This window comes from Pelophylax lessonae (assembly GCF_965119305.1).
Source record: "Pelophylax lessonae genome assembly, chromosome: 2".
NCBI classification, from domain to species: domain Eukaryota; kingdom Metazoa; phylum Chordata; class Amphibia; order Anura; family Ranidae; genus Pelophylax; species Pelophylax lessonae.
The window spans coordinates 747,600,806-747,625,275 of record NC_138769.1 but is presented as its reverse complement, the minus strand read 5'-3'; the positions used below and the strand labels follow the sequence as shown (position 1 = coordinate 747,625,275).

Genomic DNA, 24,470 nt, shown 5'->3' with positions numbered 1-24,470 from the left:
AAATGTTTCTTTTACATGCATTGTACTAATAAAGCTTTTTGTAGTAACTTTTAATTATGTTGTAATTAATTATCTAAAAATCCCACTAGAGGGTTGTGTCTATACAGTTAATATAAATGTACAACACTCTCTATGTGACACCAGATTGTAGACTCCACCTTGAGCTTCCGAGAGATAGTCATCAGCCATGCAGTTCTGTGACACCACCTTAGGTGATGGAGACACTTCTGCTGTCAGCTCTGCTATAACATCAATGGTCTCATTGGTTATCTGATCCATGACTCCAGTACACGGGTTCATCCTAATTATCTTAGATTACTTAGATTCCCCAACCCATCTATGAAGGGATCACTGCATAAAACATTTCCACTCCAGAGAAAATGTTTCTTCTCACTGCAAGGCCAGGGGAGTATTGGGAGAAATTGGGGCTTTCCCTTACAGATATGGGAGGGGCAACATAACCTAAAGTACAGCTATGGGTAGAATTGATGAGAAGACATTTTAGGGGGCTCCTTCCATGCAAGAAGCAAATGTTATCTGGAGGGACAAGAAATCAATTGGACAAATTAAACATTCTGCAATTACATTGATAAACCATGAAACGTAACTGGCCTGTGATTGGCTCTCCTATTGTTAGTGAAATGAGAGTTCCCTTGGCAGTGTCATTAATGACATTTAAGAAACCATGTGAAATGTTTCTCCCAAATCCCAAAAAAATGAACCACTTGGGTAGGTACCCATCCTAATATTCCTAATATGAGATTGTAGTCCCGGCTACTACAGGAAACATGCGGGCAATCATTTACACCTTTTACAGCAGGACAGTAAATATCAGAACACAATTCATAAGACCAACAGCAGGAAGTCTGCTAACTTAATGTGTAATGCAATCTGTCATTATCATTCCCAGAGTTCCATCTGCAACATCGTTTTATCACCTGTTATGTCTATGGATTTGTTATTTTCAGTCAAAAAAAAGATGAAGATGAGAATCGTGAGGAAAACAGTTCAATCATTGGTGCTGATCTGAAAAAATGTCAAACTGTGAAATATTCACAGGCCTTTTAGGTGTGCATCCATCCATTACATTCCTGTTTGCTCACAGATGTTAGTTTGCATTTTTTAAAGTAGCATTTTATCTTTTCAATTCTTCCCTAGATTGTTGGAGGAGATTTGGTTTGTGAAACTAATACGGCATTTGCAAGTCATTTAATATCCTCCTTTTTCCCAAAGTTTCATCTCTGCAACTAAAGCTTGTGAACCCTCTGGTGATAGATTAGCCCAACATTAGCTTTGTCACATTTAGAGCACTAATAGGTCTTCTCCCCACTGTGAATCCTCTTGTGTGTGATAAGGTTTGACTTCAGTGTAAAAGCTTTGCCACATTCAGAACACTGATATGGCTTCTCTCCAGTGTGAATCCTCTGGTGTTTAATAAGAGAACTCTTTATTGTAAAAGATTTGCCACATTCAGAACAATAATATGGCTTCTCTCCACTGTGAATCATTTGGTGTGTGATAAGGTTTGACTTCTGTGTAAAAGCTTTGTCACATTCAAAACATTGATATGGCTTCTCTCCAGTGTGAATCCTCTGGTGTGTGATAAGATAACCCTTTGTTGTAAAAGCTTTGCCACATTCAGAACAATGATATGGCTTCTCTCCACTGTGAACCCTCTGGTGTGTGATAAGTTCATACTTGGTTGTAAACGCTTTGCCACATTCAGAACACTGATATGGCTTCTCTTCAGTGTGAATCCTCTGGTGTTTAATAAGAGAACTCTTTGCTGTAAAAGATTTGCCACATTCAGAACAATAATATGGCTTCTCTCCACTGTGAATCATTTGGTGTGTGATAAGGTTTGCCTTCTGTGTAAAAGCTTTGTCACATTCAAAACATTGATATGGCTTCTCTCCAGTGTGAATCCTCTGGTGTTTGATAAGTTCATACTTGGTTGTAAACACTTTGCCACATTCAGAACACTGGTATGGCTTCTCTCCAGTGTGAACCCTCTGGTGTTTGATAAGTTCATACTTGGTTGTAAACGCTTTGCCACATTCAGAACAATGATATGGCTTCTCCCCTCTGTGAACCCTCTGGTGTATGATAAGATGTGACTTCTGTGTAAAAGCTTTGTCACATTCAAAACATTGGTATGGCTTCTCTCCGGTGTGAATCCTCTGGTGTGTGATAAGCTTTAACTTTGATGTAAAAACTTTGTCACATTCAGAACATTGATATGGCTTCTCTCCATTGTAAACCTCCTGGTGTGTGACATGTTTTGCTTCCATTGTAAAATGTTTATCACATTCCAAATAAATAAATATCTTCTGAAATTACTTCTCTTATGTATTTATAGGTTGAACTTTACTGTAAAGCCATTGTCACTTCCAGAACACTGAAATTACTTCTCTCCTGTTGTCCTCTGAGGCTGGATCAATGTTGAAGATTCAAAGCATTTGTTCCTTTAGAACACGGATATGAGTTGTGTCCTGTGTGAATCCTCCAGTGAATTGTGATAAAGACTTTCAGTCACATAAGACACCCATATGGATAATTTCCCATGTGGCTCAGCTGAATTGATGAAGTCCAAAATGATCGAAAACTTGGTTCATGAATCCTCCTGCACAAAAAAATAAAAAGGTCAGAATTCTTTAAGAAAAACGACTGAATAAAGTTTCTTTCTTTATGAACATTCATTATTAAATATATCTAATATATAGAAACAATATGTACAATATTATACAGGTTTACATATTTGTATTTCATTTTACTGTAGACACTATATTATTCCCATTGGCTGATAAAATAGACAGTTTATTACAATTTCCAGCAGGAGAATCTCATTCTTTGTTCTCATTCAGAGAAATTTGCTTCATAGTGATGGGGGAAGGTGGTTGGGTTTTTATTTACAGGTGTATTATTATTATTATACAGGATTTATATAGCGCCAACAGTTTGTGCAGCGCTTTACAATGAGGGAAGACAATACAATTACAATACGATTCAATACTGGAGGAATTGGAGACCCTGTTCCTTAGAGCTTACAATCTAGGTGTATTCAGCAAGTGTGTTTAAAATTCTAAAAATTGCAGACTTAAATGCAAACCTCTTTGGAATCAACAGGAGGCGAATCTTGAAAATCAATTCTCTTCATTTTCAAAGCTAATTATTCCTAATTATCTTCCTTGCACTTCAGGAATGTGGTGAGATCTTACTAACCCTGGAAATCCACAGACACACTGTAGGGGATCCATGCCTCTCCATTTCAGTGGGATAGAAGATCTGACCACACTTATAAGGTGAATGAGCAGTCATTCTTTTTATATCGGGTCTTAGAAAGGGGGGGTCATATTCTGGTTAGATGTTTGTTATCTTTGAATTTCTCTCCAAAGTGCGTATCAGAGGACATTCCCAGAATACATGTAATAAGAGTTCTCCTGGCATTATTTCACCTCTTGTAGGAGAGGTTGTAGGGAAAATTTTGAGTAAAAGAGTGGGGACTGTATACCATCTGGTCAGAACATTATATCCGGTCTCCTGGACACTGCTGGGAAAGGAGGATTTGTGAGCAAAGAATAGGATAGGATATCTTTCTGTCTGGGTGAATGTATGACCCAAATCTCTTCCCATTTCAGAAGGAATGGGGGTGTGATATCTTTGTATGAATTGGTAAGGAAGTGTTGGGATATGTAAAGGGTGTGACATGCTGACCGACTTCATCTTTATTCAGGCATCATGCAGGAATACATTGTCACTTGACCTGGCTGTAAATCTCATTAATAAACGACTCATCAATAAATGATTGGCTGATGAGTGGCTGTCCAACTGAAGTGGTGGAGGGACACCTGGATGTGGAATCTGCACTGGACCATACCAGGCCACGTGCCCTCCACATGAGAAGGGTACCCTGACAGAGGCACCCTAACAAAGCACCATGTCCTCATGTTGGCAGGGACAGGGCCTCTCCCCACAACTCTGGAAAAGTGGTTGTGAGGGTCTGCAGCGGGGAATTATCAGAATCTGGAGGCCTCCTATAAAAAAGGAGGCCCTGAGATATCCTGCTTCCCCTACATGAATGAGTAAGGGGTACATAGTATGTCCAGTTACTCATTTACAATAAAAACAAAACACAGCACAATGACAAAGTCCAAACAGCACCCCCCCCCCCCAAAAAAAAAAAAAAAAAAAAATTGATAACAGAAATTATACCAAAAATGGCATACTAACAAAGTAGATCCCTCTAGAAAAACATGAAGACCAACCAGACTATCTTCCCCCCTCACGGAATCTCACTGCAAATGACATTTCCCAAGCTGGCCACTGAAAGTAGAGTAAGGGGCTCCCATGTGATGTTATTCACTAAATTGACTAAATTTCACTACTTCATCCCTAAATCACATATTCCTGGCCACCTGTGTCCTAGAACCCAGTGACATTGTACGGTGCAGTGTTATAGGTTGCTCAGATGCAGGCATTTACTTTGCGGCCACCTACATCCCAGAACCAATGACATTATTGGTTGTTATGGTGCAGTTGGCCAGCCTTCATGGCATCATTGGTTGCTAGGATGGTGGTGGCTGTCAGCATCCTACCCACCAAACTGGAAGCTGTCATTTAGCCGCAGTAGAGATACCGCCACTAAATGAGTTCTGGCTGCAGCAGAGGTTTCATGGGTGGGTGAACAAAATGGATGAACTGGGGACACGTACCAATGCAAAACATGCAAACATTTTTTTGAAAAACAATAGTTTTTGAAGGAGCCGTGATTTTAATGATGCTTAAAGTGAAACAGTAAAAATGAACCATACCATACAACAGGTGCTCAATATGGGAGGTGGGTGCTTTGGGGCAGGGGGGCTCTGCCTGCCCACCCTAAGGCACCTTTTCCCCATGTTGATGGGGCTAGGGCCTTTTCACCACTATCCTGGGTGGTGGTTGTCTGCAGCTGGTGGCTTATCAGAATCTGGAATGGGGTCTCCCAGATCCCGGCCCCCCTATGTGAATGGGTATGAGGTACATTGTACTCCTACTCATTCACAAAAAAAGTGTAAAAAATAAATAAAAAACAGTAACACAGGTTTTTGTCCTGTTCAAAAAAAAAAAAAATGAAATGTTTAAATTTAATTTAATCACAAAAAACAATGTCCCCTGATGCAGATTCATCGTCAATCATGACGCCTGCCGCACCGCCGGACCCAAAAAAAGAAAACACTCTGCCCACGAGGAAGGCTGACCACCGAATGCCCGCTCCTCCGATTGACAGTTCCTAAATAGGTAAGGAACGTGTGACGACACCGACCCAGCATGCCCCAGCAGGCATTCAGCGGGCAGCCTTTAACGGGTCCGTTATTGATGAACCAAAAATCTGTGTACTGATTTTATTTATTTATGACACTTTTTTCGGAAATAAGTCATTCATATGGAGGGGGGGGGAAATCTGTGGGCCCCAGATTCTAATAAGCCCCCCTGCCGGTATACTTCCACCCAAATGGAAGTAGGGAAAGTTTTAAGTGCCAGGGTGACCGTAGTGTAGGGTGAACTGACTCTGACTGCTATGGCAGGGTGACCAAACCCTTCCATGTCAGGGTGACCGCAATAGAGAAAAGATCGTTTCTCTTAGGTCACTTACAGAACACCGATATGACTTATCGCCTGTCAGCCTGCTTTTTGGCTGCAGGCGTTTATAGGGCTTGTTTGAGGACATGTTTGGAGTCAGGCATGACATCTGAACTTGTGTATAGGGGTATATATACACACATACTTATATGTATATATACACCTAGACATATATAGGTGTGATAGTAGCAGAAATCTATGCTTGCGCTAATTAAATAATTAACACCAATATGGCTCCGCTCCTATCACACCTATATATGTGTAAGTGTAAAAATACATATAAGTATGTGTGTATATATACCCCTATACACAAGTTCAGATGTTTTATCTGCCTCCAAAGACCCCCAAAAAAATGCCCAAAAAAAACGCCTGCTGCAAAAACACACCTGGGCGTTTTTGTAGCTGGCTTTTTTTGTGCATTTTTTGGGGTCTTTGGAGGCAGGTAAAACGTCCTTTTCTGCCATCACGTTTCTAATAGGAATTCCGCCTGACTTACCTGTGCGATCTGATATGGAGAAGATCCCATGCTGTCCTTATGGTGGCCGTGTGTTCAGGATGGAGAAGCTGTTCAGCCTGCTGGAACCGGATCTAAAATGGCTGGAAACAATGGGAAAGTGTTCCAGGGACAGGAAGTGACATAACCTGGAAGTGACTTGGGAAAGGAAGTGATATGTAACAGGAAGTGACATTGCACAGGAAGTGACTCGGGACAGGAAGTGCCATAGGAAAAGGAAGTGACTGGGGACTGAATAATGCAGAGGGTGCAGTATGGAAAGCAGACACTAGATGGTGCCGGTCTAAACAGATGAAAATTATGGAGTTTGTGGATTTATGTTTTTTTTTTTTTACTTTTAAATTTTTAACTTTTTTAAAGTTTTTATTAGAATTTTAATTTAACATTCTAATAGCTGCAAGACTTACTATTGCTAGTATGTGGAAATCTACCGAATCTCCCAACCAGTCCAACGTATTTACTTTTACATTTTTATTGGAATTTTAATTTAACAATTTCAACAATAACATTTACAATTATTTGTTACTTCTGACAACTTGCTTGGTACATGGAACAACATTAGGAAAATGAAGAAAATTACGAAAATTTCAGGAGTACCAGGTAACAGTTAAATGAGAAAAAAATACAAATAAAAAAAAAATATATATATAAAACAAAATTAAATAAAACACATCATGCCCAATCCGCCTCCCCCAATGGGAAGTATATGTAAGTGGATTTGGTTACCGTGTACTGAGGTTTATTAGGGATTTTGCCCCCACAAGGTGATCAGTGATCTCTTTGTTGCTATTGCCGAACCCATTGAAAGTAATGTGAGCCGAATCTGTCAATTAAAAAAAAAGAAATTGCATTTTCTCAGCTAATAGATGGGGGGGGGGGGGTGAAAAAATAGCATGGGGGATGGGCACTGCCCTGGGGAACATGTACCAATACAAAAAAAAGGTTTAATTCTATTCAGCTACAAGTGTTTTATTATTTAAACGATTATAGTGGAAGATTGAAAATGCTCAATTTCTATAAATAGCATTTCTGGGGGGGAGGGGGGGGTCCTAATCCTGCCTGTGAAGGGACATCTCTGTGATGTACAGATAGTGCTGCAGCAGCGCTGACATTTATAAGGATAAAAGGGATTAAATTGTCAGCAAATTACATTTCACCGCGTCCTTATTTTGTTCCTTAAGATACAACACACTGCAGGAGTCTGCTATGTACTATGGGGGTCTGCTATGTACTATGGGGGGTCTGCTATGTACTATGGGGGGTCTGCTATGTACTATGGGGGGATCTGCTATGTACTATGGGGGGATCTGCTATGTACTATGCGGGGTCTCTGGGAGGTCTTTGGGGGGGGGCCGGGTGTTTTTGTTTGTGATTTGAGCCGGCAATGAACGGAGATTTCCTGGCAATGTAAACTGAACCATTTTCTTATCTCTATAAATGGCGGTTTTGTTGCGTTCCATCCTCCAGTAAGAATGGAGAATTCACAGCTCACCCCCAGAGTCTAATATGGAGTTTAGGGGTCCCTCAGGAAATCCATACCGGACACAAAGGAATATAAACTGACCGCCTAAACTTTCACATCTTATTATCACCATTTATAATATATTATATGTTTTCAGAAGAGGAATAAAATGGCGGCTGGGGCAATGTTTGATGTCACGATATTTGCACAAACATTTATCATATACACATTTACAGAGAAGAGTACACTTGTAATACCATGTACTGGGGGGAGGGAGGGGTAATACAATGTGCTGGGGGGAGGGAGGGGTAATACAATGTGCTGGGGGGAGGGGTAATATAATGTACTGGGGGAAGGGGTAATACAATGTACTGGGGGAGGGGTAATACAATGTACTGGGAGGAGGGAAAGTGTAAGCGATGGGGGGAGGGGTATGCTCAGTGGAACCATTTTCTTGTAGCTCAAAAAGGATACAGAAATGTATCTCCTATTATCCGATCTATAAACCAGAGGCTCTGGATGGACAGTTGGATAAATGGTTCTATATTTAGGATGTATCCGGTCTATAAACCAGAGGCTCTGGATGGACAGCTGGATAAATGGTTCTATATTTAGGATGTATCCAGTCTATAAACCAGAGGCTCTGGATGAACAGTTGGATAAATGGTTCTATATTTAGGATGTATCCAGTCTATAAACCAGAGGCTCTGGATGGAAAGTTGGATAAATGGTTCTATATTTAGGATGTATCCGGTCTATAAACCAGAGGCTCTGGATGGACAGCTGGATAAATGGTTCTATATTTAGGATGTATCTGGTCTATAAACCAGAGGCTCTGGGTGGACAGTTGGATAAATGGTTCTATATTTAGGATGTATCCGGTCTATAAACCAGAGGCTCTGGGTGGACAGTTGGATAAATGGTTCTATATTTAGGATGTATCCAGTCTATAAACCAGAGGCTCTGGATGGAAAGTTGGATAAATGGTTCTATATTTAGGATGTATCCGGTCTATAAACCAGAGGCTCTGGGTGGACAGTTGGATAAATGGTTCTATATTTAGGATGTATCCAGTCTATAAACCAGAGGCTCTGGATGGAAAGTTGGATAAATGGTTCTATATTTAGGATGTATCCAGTCTATAAACCAGAGGCTCTGGATGGAAAGTTGGATAAATGGTTCTATATTTAGGATGTATCCGGTCTATAAACCAGAGGCTCTGGATGGACAGTTGGATAAATGGTTCTATATTTAGGATGTATCCGGTCTATAAACCAGAGGCTCTGGATGGACAGCTGGATAAATGGTTCTATATTTAGGATGTATCTGGTCTATAAACCAGAGGCTCTGGGTGGACAGTTGGATAAATGGTTCTATATTTAGGATGTATCCGGTCTATAAACCAGAGGTGCTGAATGGACAGTTGGATAAATGGTTCTATATTTAGGATGTATCCGGTCTATAAACCAGAGGCTCTGGGTGGACAGTTGGAGAAATGGTTCTATATTTAGGATGTATCTTGTCTATAAACCAGAGGCTCTGGATGGACAGTTGGATAAACAGTTATTTTTGTGGTGGACGTCGATGAGTTGTGGAAAATGTGTGTGCAAGAAATATTGGTGAGTTGTTGGAATCTGTATTTGCAGGATGCAGATGTGTATGAGGGAGGGGTAAAAGCTGGGGAATGCTGTGTATGCGAGAGTTGTTTGAAGCTGGGTGGGGCTGTGTATGGGGGAGGGGTGGGAAGTTGGGTGGGGCTTTCTATGGGGAGGGGTGAGAATCCAGTGAGAGCTGTGTATGGGGGAAGGGCGAGAAGCTGGAGAGGTCTGTATATAGGGGAGGGGTGGGAAGCTGGGGGAGGGGTAAGATGTCAGGGAGTGATGTGTATGGGGGAGGGACGGTGAGGTCACATGTAATGAGAAGTACAGACACTCTCTCCTTTCTAATATTAGAGGACAGGATTGGACAATTCCAGTACAGGGGGGATGGGGTGGAAATATTGGGGCTCAGTCACAGCACACAGCCCATGTTATTGTGTGTATAATGCGTGTTCTCTGGTGTGCAGTGTGGGGGCGCTGTTGTGCGGTGTAATGAGGTGTTAGGCTCTCTTCTATAGAATTCTATGGGCTGCGGCTCTTTGTAATATTATACAAGGTGTGGGAACGCTCGGCACAAACAATACAACCTCACATTGTTTTCTTTGATGGTGACGGAAGCCATAGAACATCGGGAACATCCCCTTGTTCAGCTGCCCATACACTCGTACAATCTCCTTCCAATCTTTTCATCGTAAGATCCTTCCCTCCATTTTCCTATGGTTAGTGGAGTGAAATGGAAGTGTGTGATGGCAGTGATGAGGAAATTGGAAGGACCGGATGGAAAATGTTTCTGGAATGAAGAAATTTCTAGCAGTGAATGTGATTTCATTCAGGAAAGTCCATTCATTCCAAACAAAGGTTTCTTCCAGTAAATTAGAAGGACATTCATCATTGGAGGTACTGAGGAAAGTTTCCATATCAATGTTTGTACGGATGTTCATTTCAAAGTCTCCTAGTGTATGACCAGAGTAACTGTTGGTGTGAATGAGCCCTAAAGGTGACCATACACTATACAATCTGATTGTACAATCTCCTTCCATTCTTCCATCAACTACATAGTACAAGGATCTGCCCGACCCCCATACACACTGAATGGAATGTTTGGGTGTCTCCTCCTATTACATTGTTTTCGATAATCTAAAGAAGATTGTACAATCAGATTTTATAGTGTGGCCAGCTTTAGACTTGTGTGTTCTATTCCAGAATCCCCCCAATATGTCACCCACTTCCTGTGTTCCCTGTACTGCCCCTCCCCCATAGTGACTCCACATATTCCCTCCTGTGTCCCCTCCCCCACACCACCAATATGAGAATGTATGTTATACCGCGCATGCAGAAGATGGAGCGTGTGATGTCATGTGCCTCGTCTCACACATGCGTCGTACAACATTCCTTTCATCTCCTGCAAGATCTCCGGGAGAAAGTTTTCCCCAAGAAATGAGTGTCATGGCGTCCAGCACATGTAGAAGATGAAGTGTATGAGGTGATCCCCCGGTGTGTGCAATATGAGAGTCCTGAGAGATGTGAGAGCTCAGCTCCGGATCTCTCTGAAGACACCGGTGTGATCGGGGGAGGAAGGAAGAGGACACAAGAAAGGGAAAGCTGCTCATACACTAGGAGATTATTGGAGGAGAATTTGGAGAAATCTTCTCACTACATTCCATGGATTGATGAATGGCGCTCAGAAGGAGTTCAACATTTCATTTCCTTTTATCATCTCATTCTGGAATGAATGGAATTTACTGAATGAAAACCACATTCACTGCTAGAAATTCATTCCTTCCCCATCCTGCTCCTCCCAATCTTCTCCTCACTGCGCTCAATAATCAACATTGATTTCCCCTCCACCAACCAGAAGAACATCCAACAAACCTTCTTCAAATGAGATTCTACTGGTGTGATCCCAGAGAATGGAAGGAGGGGTCGTCTTTGTGAATCCCCCCTCCCCCACACTGTGTTTGTAGTCAGGATGGCCCCTGGGCATCTGTGGGGGAGGGGTCCCTATGAGGAAGTTGGCTCACAATGTGATTGGAGTCTTCCCAGATCCATAGTGCAGACACAGAACGGCCCTCACACCTCTCAGACAGGACAAGAAGCCTCCATCTTCCATCGGGGACACGGAGGAGAGACAGAGAAGATCCTCACACAGGTCAGAGCAGAATCAGCTTCATGTCTACAGTCTGCACATTGCAGGCCTAGGACCCCCCACAAGGTGGAATGACACTTTAAGGGGAACTTTCCCCTGATTGTGGACACTTGTGAGCAGGAGGAAGAGAAGCTGAGAGTTGGGAGAGATTTCCCCCTTCATGTCCGGTCACCGTGCTGGGAAGAGTCAGAAGTCACCCAACCATAGAAGAGTCATCAGAGGAGCTCCACATCAACCTCCAGAACAGGACACCATCAGCCAGGTATTCATCCCCTTATTCACCCCACATTCCCATGTCTGACTACTTCTCCCCATCCACCTCTCTATTCACCCCAGCGCCCCATCCATTTGTCTCCCCACTGCTCCCCTATCCACCTTTCCACCCTGCCCCCACCAGCAGTATAAGGGGCACTATGACTATAATATTGTGCTGACCGCTCTACTCTATATATTGTGTTGTACATTACATAGTCCTGACCAGAGTGTTTGTTGCCCCCACAGTGGTGGTAGTTTCTCATTAATGAAGGTCTTCTTTATGATCGGCTCAGAGAAGGTTTCAGCTCTCTTCCCGTATTCTGTGTTATTTTCAGAGTTAGTATTGTTGGTGTTACAAAGACCCGCATTCTGCACCTATTTGGGACATATTTATGACATTGTTATCCAATAAGGTGACCTTATTTTTGGCCATCACTTTGACTAAAAGGTCACAAGGATGTTTTGAGACCAAGGATCTCCTTTTTTACCCAAACTGCTCTCTGCTTTTCTCCTTAATGGACGGATTGCATTACCCTCCCTGTGTCTGGCACTAGTTCACCCCGAGTAGATCTCTCCCCATTGTCTGGATGTGGTGGGGACGGTCGGGATTCACCTCTTGGAAAATGCTTTTTTATGCAGATAGATTCCCTGTTTGTTATTCCAGAAGGTCCTAAAAGAGGTTCTCCATATTCCAGATCCACTATTACTAAGTGTATTTTATAGGTTCTAAGTGCATTCAATGAATTGTTTTGCAGGTCTATGAGTTGTGTGATAAAGTGCCTCCTTTTCCCATTACAGCCCCCTCTACTAGAGTAGGGAGCACTTCTTGGACTTTTCATCATCAGGTTTCTGTGTCTCTGATCTAGTGTTGGGCGATTGGTTCAGGCCGAGCAAAAGTTAAGCCTGTTATCCCACTCCGCAAACATTCAAACTTTCTGTGCGCTCGGCAGAATGTTCGCCCCCACCCCAAATGCACAGCGAATATGCTGTTAAAGAGCGGGGCTGGGAAGCTGGCCGCCACGCCCTTAACCACTTCCCACCCAAGGACGTTCCGTTACATCCTCGGGTTTCAGTGGTTATACCGGGGTGGTGGGCGCACCTACAGGCATCATCCCTGTACCATTAATAATTAGCCACTCAATCACTTCTGGGGGTTCCTCTCCAGGGCTCTCCGGTCCCATCACAGAGGCTGGGAGCGGAGCGGCCGGCAGCAATGGCTGCCTGGGACAGAGAGAGGAACTGTTGTTCTCCTTTCTCTGTAACCCTGGAAACCGGGAGTGACGAGTATTCTTCACTTCCGATTCTGCCCCTTTGTTTACCTGGCCACCAGCAGCCAGAGCAGCAGCCAATCAGAATGCTTTCGGTCCGATTGGCTGCATGAGGAGCCACATGGGAGAGCACCTGTCATGGCCCATGCTATCACAAGGGATGCTGTTCATCCCTTGTGATAGCAATAAAGTTGTGCAAAAAAAAAAAAGTATAAAAATTGTTTGTATAAAATAAATACATTACTCCCGCACGCATATGTAAATGGTGATCGCAGCACACATGTGAGGTATTGTAGCGAACGACAGAGCGAAAGCAATAATTCTATCACCAGACCTCCTCTGTAACGCTAAACCGGTAACCTGTAAAGGTGTTTAAAGTGTCGCCTATGGAGAATTTTAAACACCGTAGTTTACCGCCATTCCACAGGCAGGCGGAATTTTAAAGCGTGACATGTTAGGTATCTATTTACTCGATGTAAGATCATCTTTCACAATATACAAAAAATTGGGCTAACTTTACTGTTTTTTTATTTTTTTATTTTTTTATTCATGAATGTGTTTTTCTTTTTACAAAAAATTGTGTTTGAAAAACCACTGCGCAAATACTGTGTGACATTAAAATGCAACACACACCATTTTATTCTCTAGGGTCTCTGCTAAAAATAAAACATATATAATGTTTGGGGGTTCTAAGTAATTTTCTAGTAAAAATAAAGTAGATTTTTACATGTAGAAGGTGGTTATCAATAAATGAGTAATCAGCTATCTGCCCCCCCCCCCCGCCCTGAACCATAGCAGGCCACATACACCCAAAATGGGGGAATGGGTAGTTTGGGGTGGGGGGGCTCTACCCACCTTTATGGGGACAAGGGTCTCTACTAGTGTTGAGAGAACACGGACTGTATTATTCGTGTTCGTACCGAATAATTGGATTTTTTGTACCCGAACACGGACACGGACACTTACATAGTTACATAGTTACATAGTAGGTGAGGTTGAATAAAGACAATAGTCCATCTAGTTCAACCTGTGTAGGTGTGTGTGGCTGTACTCATCTCACATACCCCTGAATGTTCTGATCCTTGAGATGTAAGTCTAAGAGTCTTTTGAAAGCCACCATACTACCCGCAGAAACCACCTCTTGTGGTAGAGAATTCCACAATCTTGTAGCCCTAACAGTAAAGAACCCCCCACGTTGCCTGTGGTTAAAACGCTTCTCCTCTAATCGCATTGTATGCCCTCGAGTCCTCATGCAATCCCTTTGAATGAACAGCTTTTTTTCTAAGCTGGGATCCCCATTAAGATATTTATAAATTGCTATCATGTCCCCCCTCAGACGTCTCTTCTCCAGGGAGAATAAATCGAGTGATTGTAGACGCTCTTCATAGTCAAGGTCCTCCAATCCCCTAATTAGTTTAGTTGCCCTTCTCTGGACTCTCTCCAGCTCCAACACAAATCTCCTGAGGACTGGCGACCAGAACTGGACAGAATACTCCAGATGCGGTCGGACCAGAGTTTTATAAAGTGGAAGGATTATAGTTTTATCTCTGGAATACATCCCTTTCTTTATGCATGCTAATAATCTGCTGGCTTTGGCAGCTGCCGCTTGACATTGCATGCTGTTGCCTAATCTATCATCAACCAAGACTCCCAGATCCTTCTCCATTTTTGATTCCCCCAAGGGTTCCCCTCCTAACGTGTATTGTGTTTTTATGTTTTTAGTCCCCAAGTGCAAAACCTTACACTTCTCCACGTTAAACCTCATTTGCCATGTCGTTGCCCACTCTGTAATTTTGTCCAGGTCATTCTGTAGGATATCTGCTTCATGCTGTGCAGTTATTGCCCTGGCCAATTTTGTGTCATCTGCAAAAACTGATAACGCACTACTGATCCCGTCCTCAATGCTGTTTATGAATAAATTGAACAAGGTTGGTCCCAGGACTGAGCCCTGGGGCACCCCGCTTACAACCTCAGACCAGTCTGAGTATGCGCTGTTTATTACCACCCTTTGGACACGCCCTTTAAGCCAATTCCGTATCCAAGAGCAAACTCTGCTGTCGATACCTGCAGACCTTATTTTATAAATTAAGCGCTTGTGGGGAACTGTATCAAACGCCTTAGCGAAATCCAAGTACACCACATCCACTGGTCTGCCCCTATCTAGCTCACAGCTTACCTCCTCGTAGAATGCTAAGAGATTGGTTTGACAAGAACGCCCATTTGTAAACCCGTGCTGATTACTGCTGATGATGTTGTTGTCTTTAGCAAACTCTACGATATAGTCCCTTATCATCCCCTCCAGAAGTTTACATACTATTGATGTCAAACTGACAGGCCTATAATTTCCCGGGATATGCCTCTGGCCCTTTTTGAATATCGGAATCACGTTAGCTTTCTTCCAATCCCCTGGTACATCTCCTGTCCTAATACTGTCAGCAAACATCAGGAACAGTGGTCTGGATATAACCTTACTGAGTTCCTTGAGTACTCTCGGATGTACGCCATCCGGGCCTGGTGATTTGTTTGTGTTAAGTTTATCCAGCCTTTCCCTGATTTCACCCTCTGTTAGCCATAGTGGAAAATCCTGTGTATTACTACTAACCATACAGTCATGGTCAGTGTACCCCATACAGTCATGGTCAGTGTACCCCTCCGTTTCCTGTGTAAAGACTGACGAGAAAAAAGTATTCAGCACGGTTGCTTTTTCAGTGTCCTCTGTAACCATCCCCCCATCATCGCTAATTATGTGTGCAATATGCTCTGCCCTAGTTTTTTTGCTGTTGATATATTTAAAGAATTTCTTTGGGTTTTTTTTACTATCCTCCGCTATTTGTCTCTCAAAGTTGATTTTAGCCATTTTGATTTCGTGTTTACTTTTCTTATTTGCCTCCTTGTATTGCTCGAAAGCCAATACAGTGCCCTCTGATTTATATTTCTTGAAGGCCAATTTTTTTCCCCTAATAAGTTTTTTAACGCTACGGTTTAGCCAGCCAGGTTTGGCTTTGTCTCTTCTAAATTTATTTCCCATAGGAATGCACTGCAAGATGCCTTTGCCTAATATGTTCCTAAAGCATTCCCATTTTTCCTCTGTGGTCAGGGATCCCAGGGTTTGGTCCCAGTTTACCCTTTCCATCAATGAGTACAATTTTGGAAAGTTTGCCCGTCTGAAGTTTAGGGTTCTTATGTTCCCCACTTGCCTTGTTATATTGTTATTTATACTAAATGTGATCATCCTGTGATCGCTAGAGCCCAGGTTGTCCTGAACTACTACCTCCGAGATTATGTCTGGGTCATTAGTGATCAATAGATCCAGGACTGCATTTTCTCTAGTCGGAGAATCCACCAACTGTGACTTGTAATTATCCAGTAAGGTTTCTGTGAATAGGCGGGCCTTCTGTGAGTGTGCAGTCCCCTCATCCCAGTCAATGTCAGGATAATTGAAGTCCCCCAATATGATGACTGATCCCAATTTTGCCACTTTACTCATTAGTGCTAAGGATTCCAGCTCTACCTTCTCCCCTTGGTTAGGTGGCCTATAGCAAACCCCCACAATTACTTTCCCCTTTTCTCCTTCCCTATGGAGTTCAACCCACACAGATTCTAAATCCATGCTCATCCCATCCATAATGTCACTCCTTTCTATCACCTTTATATTGTTCTTGACATAGAGACATACCCCTCCCCCTCTTTTTCCTACCCTGTCCTTCCGGTACACCGAATACCCTTGGATATTGGCCAGCCAGTCATGTGAGGGGTCGAACCAAGTCTCTGTTATTCCCACAAGGTCTATGTCCTCCTCATGTACTAACATTTCTAACTCATCCATTTTATTAGCTAGGCTCCTGGCATTAGCATATACCGCTCTTAGTTTTACGGAAGTTGAGCGCAATTGGTGGTTATGTTTATTCCTGTTTGGTCTGAGGTTTTCCCGCACAGACCTACCGATTGGCGTTGTGGACCTACTGTCGCTGCTGACCCTACAACTGCCTTCAGTCCTCTGCTCCCTCCTGACTGATTCTACTTCTGAGCCCTCCCTCCCGTCTCCTAGTTTAAAAGCCCCTCCAACTTGGTGGCCATCTTTCTCCCCAAAAGAGCTGTACCGTCCCCATTAAGGTGCAGCCCATCCTTACTAAAGAGCTGGTAGCCGACTGAGAAGTCAGCCCAGTTCTCCAGGAACCCAAACCCCTCCTTCCTACACCAATTCCTCAGCCACTTGTTAACTTCCCTAATCTCCTTCTGCCTCTCCTGTGTGGCTCGAGGTACAGGCAGTATTTCAGAGAAAACCACCTTGGAGGTCCTTTTCCTCAATCTATTACCTAAGTCCCTAAAATCGTTCTTAAGGATCCTCCACCTACCTTTAACTTTGTCATTAGTGCCCACATGCACCATGACCGCTGGGTCATCCCCAGCCCCCCACATCAATCTGTCTGCCAGATCTGCGATATGCCGAACGCGGGCGCCCGGTAAACAACAAACTGTTCGGTTCACGAGATCTTTTTTACAGATTGCCCTCTCTGTCCTCTTGATAATTGAGTCCCCCACTACCACAACCTTTCTAACCTTTCCTGAGTTACCGCCCCCCTTCTTCCTGGAGCCGTCCCACTTTACTGTATGTTCGGGTAAAAATCCGTGTTCGGTCGTTTTATTTCCGGGTTTTGCATGCTTTGGCGCTCTTTTCATGGCGGGCTTTCAACAGCCAATCAACAATCGTTTAACTGGTGTGCCTTAAGCCATGCCTGCAAATGTCTCAGTAGCTGTGATTGGCCGTCTGAAGCATGTGACCAAGTCTTTATAAGTTCGAGGCAGCCGCAGCGGCGTCATTCTGCTGCTTAGATCAGGGACAGAGCACACATCAACGTGCTGGCTGCTGATTAGGGAAAGACAGGCAGGGAAAAACCATTTGTGTCCGGATAGAATTGAGGGACAGGTCGGAGTGTTTAGGCAGGGCGAGTTGTAGGCATTTTAGGGATAGAGTCTGCTGAATTATAGGGTCAGTGTCTTCTACAAAGTACAATCGATATTGCTGTGTGGGGGGTGGGGTGACTCTGCACTTAATCCTGATCTACGATCTCTTCTCAATCCTGTTAGGGAGAGGCTGCTGCTGCTGAATTTTAGGGAAACTGTGTTCTACAAAGTACAATCGATATTGCTGTGTGGTGTGAGATAGGAGATAGGCAGGTGTCAGTGATCCACATCCATTTTTCTGTGTGTGGGCTGCAGTGAACACAATCTTTTTGGGCTGCAGTGAACACAATCTTTTTGGGGTGCAGTGAACAACGTCCTTTTTGGGGTGCAGTAAACAAAATCTTTTTGGGGTGCAGTGAACAAAATCCTTTTTGGGGTGCAGTGAACACAATCTTTTTGGGGTGCAGTGAACAAAATCCTTTGTGGGGTGCAGTGAACACAATCTTTGTGGGGTGCAGTGAACACAATCTTTTTTGGGGTGCAGTGAACAACATCCTTTTTGGGGTGCAGTGAACAACATCCTTTTTGGGGTGCAGTGAACAAAATCCTTTTTGGGGTGCAGTGAACAACATCCTTTTTGGGGTGCAGTGAACAAAATCCTTTTAGGGTGCAGTGAACACAATCTTTGTGGGGTACAGTGAACAGAATCTTTGTGGGGTGCAGTGAACACAATCTTTGTGGAGTGCAGTGAACACAATCTTTTTGGGGTGCAGTGAACAAAATCCTTTTTGGGGTGCAGTGAACAACATCCTTTTTGGGGTGCAGTGAACACAATCTTTTTGGGGTGCAGTGAACAAAATCCTTTGTGGGGTGCAGTGAACACAATCTTTGGGGGGTACAGTGAACACAATCTTTTTGGGGTGCAGTGAACAAAATCCTTTTAGGGTGCAGTGAACACAATCTTTGTGGGGTGCAGTGAACAAAATCCTTTTTGAGGTGCAGTGAACACAATCTTTGTGGGGTGCAGTGAACACAATCTTTGTGGGGTACAGTGAACACAATCTCATACTTCTGAACATTTGAGGGTGCTGCCTGTTCCATACTCCTCCTCCTACTGCTCAACCATCCTTTTAGGGGTACAAACAATAGTAATTGGGGCCTAGTGTGGTGGTGTACGTGTGAGATACATACACTTTCTTTTTGATCATATTTTCTATTCCGCTATTCAATTAAAACCTTTGGGGATCAATTAAATTGCGTGATAGTCTGTGTCGGTACGTGTGAGATCCACCTTTCCAAGTTTTTGGGGTTCATCTCATACTTCTGAAGATTTGAGGGTGCTGCCTGTTCCATACTCCTCCTCCTACTCCTCAACCATCCTTTTAGGGGTACAAACAATAGTAATTGGGGCCTAGTGTGGTGGTGTACGTGTGAGATACATACACTTTCTTTTTGATCATATTTTCTTTTCCGCTATTCAATTAAAACCTTTGGGGATCAATTAAATTGCGTGATAGTCTGTGTCGGTACGTGTGAGATCCACCTTTCCAAGTTTTTGGGGTTCATGTCATACTTCTGAAGATTTGAGGGTGCTGCCTGTTCCATACTCCTGCTCCTACTGCTCAACCATCCTTTTAGGGGTACAAACAATAGTAATTGGGGCCTAGTGTGGTGGTGTACGTGTGAGATACATACACTTTCTTTTTGATCATATTTTCTATTCCGCTATTCAATTAAAACCTTTGGGGATCAATTAAATTGCGTGATAGTCTGTGTCGGTACGTGTGAGATCCACCTTTCCAAGTTTTTGGGGTTCATGTCATACTTCTGAAGATTTGAGGGTGCTGCCTGTTCCATACTCCTCCTCCTACTCCTCAACCATCCTTTTAGGGGTACAAACAATAGTAATTGGGGCCTAGTGTGGTTTTGTACGTGCGAGATACATACACTTTTTTGGATCATATTTTCTATTCCGCTATTCAATAAAAACCTTTCTAGGGCAAGATCTTAAATTACAGAAATATGAGAAGACCGTCAAATAAGGGCCGTGGCTTGGGTCGTGGTGCTGCTGGTAGAGCTCCTGTTGCAAGGAGAGGACGTGGTCGATCTGTGCCAGCTACACGCACAAGTGAAACACCTTCCTCAAGTGTGAGTAGGTGACAGAACCTGCATCAGTATTTGGTAGGGCATCATACGCCCCTAGAAGTGATGAGGCCAGAACAAGTGGAGGCGATAGTAGATTGGTTTGCTGCTGACAGTGCCTCCAGTTCCTTCACATTGTCTCCCACCCAGTCTACTGCAGAAAGGTCACAGTTGGCACCTGCAGCCGATGTCCAACCGTCTTTCACCTCACCCCCTTGCAAATCAGGCAAGCAGTCTGAGCCCCAAGCCATACAGCAGTCTCTTCTTCTTTTTGATGACTCTGTCAGCAGGGTTTCCCAGGGCCATCCACCTAGCCCTGCCCCAGAAGTGGAAGAGATTGAGTGCAGCGATGCCCAACCACTTATTTCTCAAGATGAGTACATGCAAGGATCATCGCAGCACGTCTCCGATGATGACGAAACGCAGGTGCCAACTGCTGCGGCGTTCAGCATTGTGGAGACCGACAAGGAGGGCAGGGGTGAAGACTGGGTGGAAGATGATGTGGAGGACGATGAGGTCCTCGACCCCACATGGAATGAACGTCATGCAGGTGACCTGAGTAGTTTGGAGGAAAAATCCTCAGCACCAAGCCCATGATGCTCTTAATCCGGCCCTGGTCCTCCTCCACCGCCGCTTCCACCTACACCGCCCATAGGTGTGCGCAGCCTATTGCATTAAGGTGTGCACCCCAAAGTTGAAATACACATGCATGTGTTTGCCAGCAGGGAGAGTAATGTATCGGGGCCATGTACCTGTAGGCAAAGAGAAATAGAGCAGAGCAGGTCCGAGGGAGATCTTTCCCATCTCCTCACTGGCAATGCTATGTGCCCTAGGTGATTAGGGTGTGCCCAGGCACACCCGGCACACCCTGTGCGCATGCCTATGTCACCGCCACATCCACCACCACCTCAACCTCCCTCCTACTCCATATGGGCCTCGTCCTTCAGAGATGAAGAAGAACATTGTTTTATTTTTCTGTTTTTTTTTGTTGTTTTAAGTTATTTCCCTATCCACATTTGTTTGCAGAGCACTTGCCATGCTCTTAATTACGTTTTGCTGCCATTTGCAGCACTCTAGCCCTTTCCTTTGGTGTTTTAGAGCCATTTTAGTGCCTTAAAGTTCGGGTCCCCATTGACTTCAATGGGGTTCGGTGTCCGGGAAAAGTTCGGTAAAAGTCCGGGACACGGACCCGGACTTTTTTTTAAAGTTCGGCCGAACCCGTCGAACACGGACATCTAGGTGTCCGCTCAACCCTAGTCTCTACCTGACAAACCTGGGCAGTAGTTGTGGGAGTATGTGGGCAGGGGGCTTATCAGAATATGGGGCCCACAGATTCCCCCCCCCATATGAATGACTAATTTACCAAAAAAGTGTCAGAAATAAATAAAATCAGTACACAGGTTTTTGATTCGTCAATAACGGACCCGTTAAAGGCTGCCAGCGGAATGCCTGCTGGGGCATGCTGAGTCAGTGATGTCACACCCCCCTTACCTATTTAGGAACTGTTAATCGGAGGAGCAGGCATTCGGCGGTCGGCCTTCCTCGTGGGCGGAGTGTTTTTTTTTCTTTTTCCGGGTCCGGCGTTGCTTCAGGCGTCATGATTGACGATGAATCTGCATCAGGGGACATTGTTTTTTGTAATTAACTTAAATTTAAACATTTTATTTATTTATTTATTTATTTTAAAAGGACTTGTCAAAAACCTGTGTACTGTTTTTTTTTTTTATTTATTTTTGACACTTTTTTTGTGAATGAGTAGGAGTACAATGTACCCCATACTCATTCACATAGGGGGGCCGGGATCTGGGAGCCCCCATTCCAGATTCTGATAAACCACCAGCCGAAGACAACCACCACCCAGGATTGTGGTGAAGATGCCCTTGCCCCATCAACATGGGGACAAGGTGCCTTGGGGTGGGGGTTGGGCAGAGCCCCCCTGCCCCATAGCACCCACCTCCCATATTGAGCGCATGTTGCATGGTATGGTTCAGGAGAGGGGGGGGGCCTTCAAGGCAGCATGCTCGGGAAAAGGATAAAGTATGGATTTTGGGGGGATGCCACAACGATTTTTTTTTTTTTTTTTGCCCCACACCATTTTTTTTTTTTTGCCCCAGGTATTACCAGGTGCCGGCAATATCTTGCATCCGGGAAGTAAATATAAATTTTTTTTTTTTTTTATACTCTATCTCTTTATTGATAATTTTTCAAAGTTTACAAAAACAACACAATCAGAAAAACGAACAAAGAAAAAGAAAAAAAGGAGAAAAAAGCATACAACTCAACAGTTAAAACAACAGTCCATCCTCCTTTCACCCCCCTCCTCTCATCCTCCCACCCCCCCTCTATAGTATTTTTGAAATGGAAGTAACCCCCTACCCACACTCTGTGATAACTTTAATGATGGGCTTAAAATCCCAAATTGTCTGGTGAAATAATTATCAAACTACTATAATCTTGCCCACCCATTTTCGCACGCTTCTCTACATACCCAATCAAACCTCAGTCATCCTGCTTGCACTTCCTTAACGAGCATAATTGGTTCAGGAGTCGCTATTAACTTGCTATCTATACAGTATTTCTGTAATAATGATTTTTACATTGTAATCCCTCTATCCTCCCACCAGGGTCTCCAGATCTTATCAAATTTCTTTAGTGCACCTTGTTTTATATAAACCGCTTTCTCTTTTAATATAACCGCGTTCATACTATTTGTCCATTCCTCGCTGGTCGGGGGTGAAGCCATTTGCCAATGCAGGGCAATCAACTTCCTTGCTTGGAACAGGCACCTCCAAACGGGGATCTGAGTGTCATCCGGGATTCCTCTCTCCTCCTCTAATCCCAAAAGACAATACTTTGCCTCTAACAAAATTGAAGTTCCAAACACCCGATCAATAATCCGTTTCACCCCCTTCCAGTATCGGAACAGCTTCGGGCATCTCCAAAACATATGAATTACATCCCCTTCCGGGTGTCCGCATCTGGGGCACTTTGAATCTAATCGACATCAAAACTGGAAAAGTTTATGTGGGGTATAATAAGCTCTATATATTAAAAATAGGTGAGACATTCTCTGAGATGGAGACAGAGAGACCAGGGGGGGCGACTTCCAACACTTTACTCCATTGTGACTCCGAGATTTCACCTAGATCCTTTTCCCATTTTTTCCTACTATTAATCATTTCTATATCTCCCCTATCTTTGTCTATATATTTTTGAAACTAAACATTTCCTTGTTTCTATTTTAAAAATAGTTTTAAGTAGTGGCATTGAGGTCCATTCTGGGGTCTTCCCTCTAAATTGATTCTCTAAAGCATGTCTGATCTGTAAGTATCTGAAAAAAGATGCATTTGGTAAGGCATATTGTTCTTTCAGTTCCTGAAAAGAGAGTAGTATGTCATTTTGATACAGTTGGGTGATAAAGATTATATCGCATTCTTCCCACTCTCTTATTACCCCTATTTTCTGTAGCTCCCCTAATTTGTTATTTTTCTATAAAGGGGAAAACTCTGTGAAACCAGTATAGATAATTTTTTTACTTCACACTATCCCACACTCTCGTCATCAAGTCCAGAGTGGGGAGTTTTAAGAAGGATCCTGCCTCTAGGGCCTCCGGTATAGAGTCATGTGGTGTAGTCTGCAATAAAATGGCTCTCTCTCCCTCTCTCGGTCAATCAAGTCGCATCCCCCTAGGTATTGCATCTGTGATGCCAGAAAGTAATTAAAGGGGTGTGGTAGCGCTACTCCTCCTTCTTGTTTTGATAGCTGTAGGGTCCTCAACCGAATTCTAGCATTACCTCCCTTCCAGATTAATTCTCTAAAGACACTGTCAATTTTCTGGAACCATTTTTTGTATAACCAGATTGGAGAGTTTTGAAGAATATAGAGTAATTGCGACATCCAAATCATTTTAATTAAATTACAACGTCCTGCCGCTGATAACGGGAGAAGTTTCCATGATTTTAATTTTTCTCTAAATTTAGTCAGTAACGGGACTAAATTATCTACTATATAAAGTTGAGGGTTCCTAGATATTTGTATGTCCAGGTATTTAATTTTTTCCATTACTTGAATCTGGGCCACTTCCTTGGGAAGGGGTATTTCCAGGGGAGATAGCGGCAGCAGGCATGATTTCGTCCAGTTTATCTGGAGACCCGAAATCTGCCCAAATTTGTTGATAATGTCCAGAGCATTCTGTAAGGAACCCTGTGTGTCACCCAAAAACAGGAGAAGGTCATCTGCATATAGTGCTACCTTGTCTTCTAGGGCCCCTCTTTTAAACACATTTACCTTATCTGAGGCTCTTAAGGCTATTGCCAATGGTTCTATTGCGATGGCGAAGAGGAGGGGGGACAGGGGGCAACTCTGTCTTGTTCCCCTCTTCAGGCCAAATTTACCGGACATTTTGTTATTTACCCTGACTCTGGCTTCAGGTGTCTTATACAGCATTTTGATCCATTTAATAAAGACTGGACCAAACTGTATCTCTTCCATTATTTTCCATAGATAGTGCCGTTCTAAACTGTCGAAGGCCTTGGCGGCATCCAATGACAGGATCGCCTTC

General features: G+C 43.4%; 1 protein-coding gene across 1 annotated transcript in view; it reads right to left on the bottom strand.

Moving 5' to 3' along the window:
* Positions 1–1,767: 1,767 nt before the first annotated feature.
* The window catches only part of LOC309548373 (uncharacterized protein), a gene marked incomplete at both ends in the record, with an annotated part of 539,651 nt that continues 516,948 nt past the window's right edge, over positions 1,768–24,470 (bottom strand). The window contains 2 exons of the mRNA XM_082248311.1: positions 1,768–1,786; positions 1,951–2,120. Coding sequence (XP_082104437.1) covers positions 1,768–1,786; positions 1,951–2,120 — 189 coding nt within the window. The remainder of the gene's footprint in view (positions 1,787–1,950; positions 2,121–24,470) is intronic.